This window comes from Ischnura elegans, chromosome X (assembly GCF_921293095.1).
Source record: "Ischnura elegans chromosome X, ioIscEleg1.1, whole genome shotgun sequence".
Classification (NCBI taxonomy): Eukaryota; Metazoa; Arthropoda; class Insecta; order Odonata; family Coenagrionidae; genus Ischnura; species Ischnura elegans.
Window position 1 is genome coordinate 11,623,339 of NC_060259.1, and position 8,808 is coordinate 11,632,146.

The 8,808-nt window shown below is 36.7% G+C and overlaps 1 protein-coding gene across 3 annotated transcripts in view; it reads left to right on the forward strand.

Moving 5' to 3' along the window:
• The window catches only part of LOC124170496 (vacuolar protein sorting-associated protein 11 homolog), a 129,786-nt gene extending 124,101 nt beyond the window's left edge, over positions 1 to 5,685 (forward strand). For 2 of the 3 annotated variants that reach the window (XM_046549253.1, XM_046549254.1), the window contains one exon: positions 4,812 to 5,685. In XM_046549253.1, coding sequence (XP_046405209.1) covers positions 4,812 to 5,314 — 503 coding nt within the window. In that variant the 3' untranslated portion in view covers positions 5,315 to 5,685. The remainder of the gene's footprint in view (positions 1 to 4,811) is intronic. The other variant, XR_006867478.1, reaches the window with a different exon arrangement.
• Positions 5,686 to 8,808: the final 3,123 nt, after the last annotated feature.

Genomic DNA, 8,808 nt, shown 5'->3' on the forward strand with positions numbered 1-8,808 from the left:
GAGCATGAAAAGAAAATTATAATTAATTAATTTGGCCCGTACGCACCTTTTTCTTACATATAATGACAAACTTTCGCATGAAAATTACGTATTTATCTTGTGTTAATAATAATGACGAAATGCACCTTGATTGACTGCATTTCAAGATGAAAGAAATATTACATTTTGCTTTAAGGGAACCGATATTACACGACCAATACTTCTTGTTCGTTAAATAATTAGAAGTAGAGGGCAAAACCGCTCGGAACCTCGAGGAATCTATTAGTGACAAGGCTACGCTGATAAGTCTAAGGTCAAAGATGTTATGACTAAAGCATAGGATAACTAGGAATGCAAGAACTACAATACAGTAGGTTGTGGTAATAAACAGCGATAAAACAACCTACACGTGAACGAAAACATTCCTTTAAATAATTTTTTCTGCTCTTAATTAAGAGAAGAAAAAATGTAACTTCAGCCGCGAAGCACGGAATTACTATACGACGCATAATCTATTAATTTATACGTACAAGATTGACATTACTATGTTTTACCATATAACTTCAATGGACACCAGTCTCCTCGATACATAACTCAACAAAAAAGGAAAACAATAGCCAAACATAAACAAAATAATTACCTCTATTGGCGCAATGTGGTCAACACATTGCGCCAATAGTTGTATCCAAATATACTCAAATAACATAATTAATGTAGTCTATGTATGCGTACAATATAATAAAAGATAAATCATACCTTACCTTAATTATCCAGTGACAGGAAACTGTTGGAGCTGGCTTGCACGAATCGCAATAACGTGCGGGATTGAAGCACATTTCCAGCAAAACATAGCTTCGGTTTGAGCACACCATCCACACGCACCGGTTATCGAGGATTAAAACACTATGTCAATTCTTCCAATACGTATAATAATACAAACAAATATAAAATTTACTATACATCAGTAGCCGGAGTTCCTCCTACAGCACGTTCTTGACGTTCTCGTAGTCTCGAACGAAATGCCGAGCTAACTGTTAACGAGATTATCACTCCCACTCACTTTCCTAGCCTGTTGCGACAGAATTGAGAATTTAATTTTTTTGTTTAAACAGTTAATATAAAATATTGTTTCAAAATTAAACTTCGCTTTTACTTTTGCGCTGTGCAAGAACTATTTTTTGTATTTTTCATGTATTGTGAACCATTTTCCATGTGTATATTTCGCGGATGGACACTGAATTTTACATATGTAATACGTCTGTATTTCGCGTGCATTTACAAATTAACATAAATATGGTCGCCATACTACCCTTGCTCACATCGATCAGTATATGATTTATTTTTAAGCTTCCTGGGTATAAATTCGAATGGATGAATGATCATTGAAATGAGGAAATCTGGCGTTTGCAGTGAACATATTATTTCTGCAAAAATGTTTCTGAACATTTCACTAGACGCCACGAAAATCCACCTCTCAAAAATTACAGGAAATATACATAATGTATATTTTGTGTATTTTTGACCACATTTACATATGTATTTCCTCTGTATTCATACATATGTAAAAGTAGCAAGTGTTACACGATATTTACATTTGTATTTTTGACCACATTTACATAAGTATTCAAATTTCAAATATACAAATGTATTTATCGTGTAACACGTACCACTTTTACATATGTATGAATACAAAGGAAATACATCCAATAATACATATGAATTACACATGTTATACATAACAAAAATACATATGTATGTGACCCATGAAAATACAATATAAATACATTATGTATATCCAAATGTGTGCTGTTGGGGATGGTACTGGATGTTAGTTGTAAATTTCACCATCTTCCATTGAAATGCAGTAGAACCTCGGATGACGACCACAATCCGTTCCAGAAAGCTGGTTGTTATCCGAAACAACTTTCCCCATGAAATATAAAGTTAATAGGATTAATTGGTTCCTAGCTCCTATTGACTCGCTATCATATGAAAGTTACAGGGTATATATGTATTGTATTACATTTTATTACTTGTAGACTTACTGTTGTAGACATTGTATCACTTTGTATCCATTTGGGATCGCACAGCACCGAACACAAACATGTCCGCTACACATCTCTTTGTTAACCGAAATTTTGTTCGCTATCCGAGGCAAATTTTTATTGAAATTTTTGGTCGTTATCCGAATTGTTCGTCATCAGAGGCGTTCGCAAACCGAGGATTCACTGTACATACTACGTATTTACACCTTGAGCCACTTTAGTACAGGTTTGAGGCTCTCAACTGATTGTGACTTCATGGAAGTCCCTTTTCCCACCCATTGCCATCTTGGATGGACGGCGAAGGCCTAGCATTTAGCACCGTGAGCCACAGTACAATTGCCATGGGAAATTGGGAACCTGGGTAGCATGACTGTCTGCACAGTTGCCCAGAAAGCCAAAAGTCCTTGGTTTGATTCCCATTCCAGAGGAATTTTTGTGTACCTAAAGCCTGTTTTACTAATATTTTTAAATCTCATTGGTTGTTGTGCCTGATCTACACAGACTTTTCTTGCTTCTCATTTTTTGGCTTGGTGGGCTAACTTAGCCTTCAATCTTCCATCTGCACAGTTTCAATTTGCATGCCTCAACTGCCTAGGTTTTGATTCCACTGTATTAAATTGGCAATCATCATCATCAGAAATCATCAATCCTGAGAATCCTCCATATTCTCTCACTATTCTTTCGTCTGTACCTACAATGACAGCTTTCTGATCTCCTAAACTAATAAGATTCTCTTCCCCTTTCACATGCTTGATTACCTCCGTGATGTCCTCGTATAGGTCTTCTACCTCCTCATCTTCAAAGCCCATCATTGGCATGTAAACCTGTACTACTGTGGTATCTCTGGGATAGGTATATCATAGCCTAGCCTGATTATCCTTTCATCATACTGTGGAAAGCTTTTAACCTGCATTCTGGCACTCTTCCTCCGCATTATCCCAACTCATTACCATTTAGAGGTCCTCTCCATATTGTCCTATAATTCCACTCCATAAATTGGCAATGCTATGTGATATCGCAGAGTATTTTTGAGAGAGCACTTATTGATAGCATAAGTAGTATTTGAAAGTAGGCCTTTTTTATTCTCAGTGATTTGGTGATTTTGTCAGCCACTTTAATGGAATCCTTTATTCAATTATCATCCTTGCATCAATGTTTACTTTCATTTATTAATTTCTATCCACAAAAAAACTGAATATGTACTGAGAAATGTGTATAAGTGATGCACATTGGGTGCACTATGTACTTGTTAAAGTAATAAAGTGCTTCTCTCTTACATGTAAGTACTTTTATTTTGAGGAAGTTTTAGAGTTTCCTAAGCTAGTATGTATTTCATGCTAAGAAGATTTAACTTTAAGTATTACTTTTCAATTTCCAAAATAATATTTTTCTTTGGAAATCCATGGATGATTTTACTTGCCAATATTTTTTCCGATATAGCATCATTTATGTTAAGAAACAATTGAGAAATGGAAATTTTTCACTGCCTTCTTCTATGCCTGAGTTTTTGATTTCATATGCCTCTGCTGTATAGTTATAGTACATAACAAGATGCCTTGATTTGTTAAAAGTTCAAGTTTGGTATGCTTAGATTTTTTTTTAATCATCTCATTTGTGGCCATTAATCTCATATTGAATTTGTAGAGCTAATTCTGGTTTAATTTGTAATTGTGTTTTACTCATGTCATTTGGATGCAGAGCACTAAGGCTTAGGCTCATTGAGCTGTAGATTAGTATTAGCATTTTCTCGCAATAAATACATCAGTTTTGCCTGTGGTTTTAATCATTACTGTCATCACCACTCAACAATCCTGAAATTAGTTTTTTGCAGCTATTCACATAAGTCTCCGATCAGAGAACCTTTCGATATTGATATCTCTCTTCTCTTTAGCATTCTTTATCATCTAATTTACACATCTCATTCAAGGTCTTTCATTGTCATTCTTACCTTCCACATATCCTTTGACTGTGTCCTCATTAGTCCTTCATGTCCCATTTATGTACAAATTATGTCATCTTGCCTGTATTAGCAATGATAGCACTTAGTGAATTCATATCATTGCTGATATGGAGCCCTTCCTCCAGGTTCAAGCTTTTAGTTTCGATTTGATTTCATCTTGTCAGGGTTTTAAGTTGGCTTCTCTTCTCTCCCACTCGTCATTGATATCCCTTGTTACTCACTCAGGTAATCCATTTGATCTTTCTCACTCCTCAATAGCACCATGTTTTGAATACTTCTATCTCGTTGCCAGTAGAATAAATCATATTGACTCATAGAATTCCATCATCATTAGGATGCATAAGGCATTTAGCTCCCCAAATGAGTTTGTTTAAATTACGTAATCCATCCTAACTACATATTAAGATGTGCAGATTTTCTGTTTGAAAAAGTAATATGTAATGGGTTCATGAAGTAATTCCAAAATTCTGGGAAATTGATTTGGGCTTCTTATCAATGGATCTTTAAAAATATCAGTCCACATTGTGTTTGCCTTCCAAAATTCATGTTGACTGAGTAAAAAAGACAATGATGAGTACTTACATGTATTCTTATGACTTACTTCAGTGGGTTAAATTTTTCAAATTCACTTGTTTTTGGGAGCCCACATCTGAAAATATTCACCGTGAAACATGTTGTCAAAAGCATGTTTTATTTCTGGTGTCATTTGACGGATATATGTTTATGTTGTGATGAGTGTGTTTGTTTTTTATCTACTGCATAGTTCGGTTAATCAACTAGTAGCAAAATTTTAATATATTTGTGAATTTTGTTGGATTTGAAAACAGAACAGTATAAGGCTCCGGCTTCAAGTGTCGCAGACTCAAGGAGGAAGCAAGACATGCCTTCACTGTCAACATTTCCACAGCTGCAGTCCTCTTCAGCTACAGCATTGGCCAAGGCAGCTAGCTCCAGCAATTACCATGACAGCCAGCCAACCTTGGCAGCAAACATTACAACCTCCCTCAGACTGGGTGTTAGTCCTGTATATAACAAATACAATCACTCAGTAGAGTCTAATGTTGTACATGGCTCTGATATTCCCTCCCAAAGTTCAAAATTGTCTACACAAGGGAAATCTGAGCCAACTGTGAAACCCACTCCCACAAATCCATTTGGTGATTATGATGAGGATGAAATTGGAATGCACTGCAGTTCTAAAGGGCAAGCGTATGATGAAAGAAAGAACCCTTTTGCAGAGGACTCCAATAATCCGTTTGAAAATGATAAAATTTCAGGAGAAAATTTTGCTCATAGGGGTGGCGGTGACTATCTCAATCCATTTGCATAAAAATTGTTTCCATCTTAAATTATTAATTATATTATATACTCTGCAGTGGGAGTGACAATAGTCATGGGAAAGCTACATGCCATTTTGCATAAAGAGCTTGAACTGCATTGTGGTCATACTTCAGCTTGTCTACAGAAATTTGGCAAATTGACCTTGAAATGTTATAAAAATGTTCTTGAAATTGTCGCGGTGAAGTTTTATAAGCTGATAATATTCTTGGATGTTATGTTCTGTATAACAAAAGTATATCTTGTGCATTGCTGTACAAGTTTGTTTTACTTGTAGAAAACCAAATCAGTGTGGTGATGAATATTATTTGCCGGGAAAAATTGTAATATATTTGAATTAAAGAAAGTGAAGGAGATCATGCACCAGCTTGTTAATATTTTTATTACACCTTTAGCAGTTTTTTTACATTTAACAAATTAATGCAGCCAAATGACTATGACTGTAACCAGTTCAAATGGTAAATGTTTTGTGATATCATTGGTGCTTATAACTTCTCTGACAATAGATGGAAACTACATTGGTGTAAGCTTTTGGTGAGACTTCATCTTCTTTGTCATACCATATGTACTTTTGAAATCTGTCATGCCACGCATTTAAAAGAGGGTGATTTGCATGTTTACAAATGCAATTATTTCTTGTGGATCCTAATATGACCTTTGACGAAATGAAAGATGTTGGCAATGTCTTTGCAAAGGTTTGATGATAGCTTGTAAGTGCAGTGGGCTCCATTCATTTAAATTTTTGGTTGAATATGTATTTTGAACAGTGCTCAGATAATATGTTATTAACATGTTGCGTATGGATGGCGAGAATTCTCATCATTTTTTTTCCCGAACGTTCCGGACGGATGACGAAGATTCTCGTAATTTAGGCGCGTCAACCTAAACAATTTTAATGCATACAATACGTATTCATTAGTACGTTTTCAGTTGTTGTTCGTTATTCATAATGAATTGATGCATCATAACGTTTGATTGGGTAAAGTTATATTCTAAACATTAGCTTTTTAACCATGTTTAAACCAAAGGCATTACGCCCTAATAGGCACATATTTCCAAATCGGCATTCCTAGGAATTTGAATACCCCGGTACGCAACGTGTTAACCTTGCTAGCATATGATCCTGGCATATCTAATGACATTTGAAAATTATTCATCCATAATGATGAAGGGGAATCTCTATGTACTTGGTGATTGAAAAAACCACTCATGATTCTCGAAGGTCATGTAAGTAGTTGGTGCCTTGCTGTTGCAATTTTTAGCTGAAAGGAAGACTCCAAAATATTTCTGAGATCCAACTCACGAAGCCTTTGTTGTGGGAACAGCTGCATCACGTGCTTACATCAGGTAGCTTTGTCTCCAAGGAGCCCCACATGATTGCCAGGAACATTTAAATCCTGTACAGCCTTGTTTATCCATTGTTCAGTTAACTTTATTTTGCTTAATCCATCTGTCACTTCTGTAGCTAGTCCCCTGAAACACTCCTCTATTGTCCCTCACCGACTCCCCTTTAATGCCCCCTCTCTACACACCTCAGAAGAACTATGTAGTGTTTACTTGTTGGCATGTTTTTTTGGGTGTGCCCTGCGTACTTAGTCGGTTTGTTGCCTGATGTTTTGTGGCCGTTGCTGGTTACTTTTTCAAAGGGAATAAAAGATCTCATGACTGATGTGTGTCTATTATTCCTTAAGACTAAAACAAAAAACCTAATAAGTATGTGGGCACACCTGAAAAAGGTCACCAACAGCTATAATGGCCTGTGAGAGCTTCAATGAAGAAATAGTTTTTATATGGAATAAGTGCCAAAGGCACATACTAGAACGCATACTAGAGTAAACTCAGGGAAAATGACCATGATGTCTACCTCATTCAATTATCTCTTTGGGCCTGGAATAATCCAGATGTCAGTTGATGTCATATAATATGCCACTCATTCAATTATCTCTTTGGGCCTGGAATAATCCAGTGGTCAGTTGATGTTATATAATTGCCACTCACTGTTTGTAATCAGAGCTGCACTCAATTTAAAATTGATCAAAATATATCGTTAGAAATATATTATTATCTCACAAACCTAAGTTTCCTCTTGTAAAAAGCTGCAAAAAATCTTATGAGTCCCTTTAATAAGTCTCACAACTCATCATCAGATATCCCAGATTATATTAATTTCTAATTAGATGTGATGAGATTTCCTTGTCAACTCTTGTCTTACATATTGCTTCTAATGAGAAGCGTTAGAAGATCTCATGACTAGGCACTGTCATAGATAAAGTGTGCTCTGTGGTTACATCTTCATTGGTTTTCAGGTGGCTTTTTCAAATTTTATCATTCTCTGTGCTACTATGTATCTATGACTTCTAGGTATTGATGGCAATTAATAGCAATAACTTCAACATAGCACAGGGTCTTTAATCAATACCATGCTGCTGATTAAAACCTTTGGCTACCAGTGGAGCTCCATGTCAACACACCTTACTATCAGAAATCCTTTTGATTTTGCACATCCACTTTGCACTATTCACCTATCCCTGGGAGGTGCTACCAGAACCGAAGTTATGGAAGAAGTGTTTTTTTCCATGAGGGACTCTACTCCTCATGCACTGCTACCCTCTATTTTTTCTCTGCTGCATTGAGAAGGGGCTGCACCCACAAACTTTGGTTTGTTTAAAACAGCTAGTGAGGTTACCATGTCTGTGAATTCTGTGGATTGCCTCACCCTCTGGGGATATCTGCGCTCATCAGTCTTCCTGGACACCCTAGGCCACCTAGCTTAAGCTCTCGCTTTATCTCTCTAGTAGGATTAGAGGTGGATCCATTTGTAGTGTTCTTTTGAGTAATCTTACCGCAGGCCCTAGTGGGAAGACCAGCTGTTTCATGGCTACCTCCTTTGAACCATCTAGCGTTTTAGGCTTGGAAAATTCTGCTACTGGAGCTTGGCTTCTTGAAATTGCACCACCCTCAACAAATACAACATCCCTAGCCTAATGAAGCCTTGAGGGATTTTTTGGATCAATTAACCTATACCATTTTGTTGTTTCACAGTATCCAAGGAATAGCATTTCTATACTCTCAGGGGTCAAGATTGTTGAGACATTCTTAAGAATACATATGCATGAATACCTTACAGCCAAATACCCTCAAGTGGCCAATGTCAACCCTACCTTCAGTCCCAGGTTTCTTAGGTGTCTTACCACTGTCGTGTATATTACAGTTCTGCTACATAAACGGAGGCAGAATTCACACTTACTATTCCTATAAAAATTCCTATGGCCTAGGAATCCAATCACGGAACTTTGCATTTCTGGGTTACCGTGCAGACCGCTAAGCTATCCAGGTTCCTTGATTCCCATGGCAATTAATTGATGCTCATGGCGCTGGATATAGATAGATCCTTGTGCTCCATCAAGGATGCCAACATAAAGGAATATGTGCTTTGAAGAAGGCACCACCGATGGTGACCCTGTGCCAAAGCCATACTTAATTTTG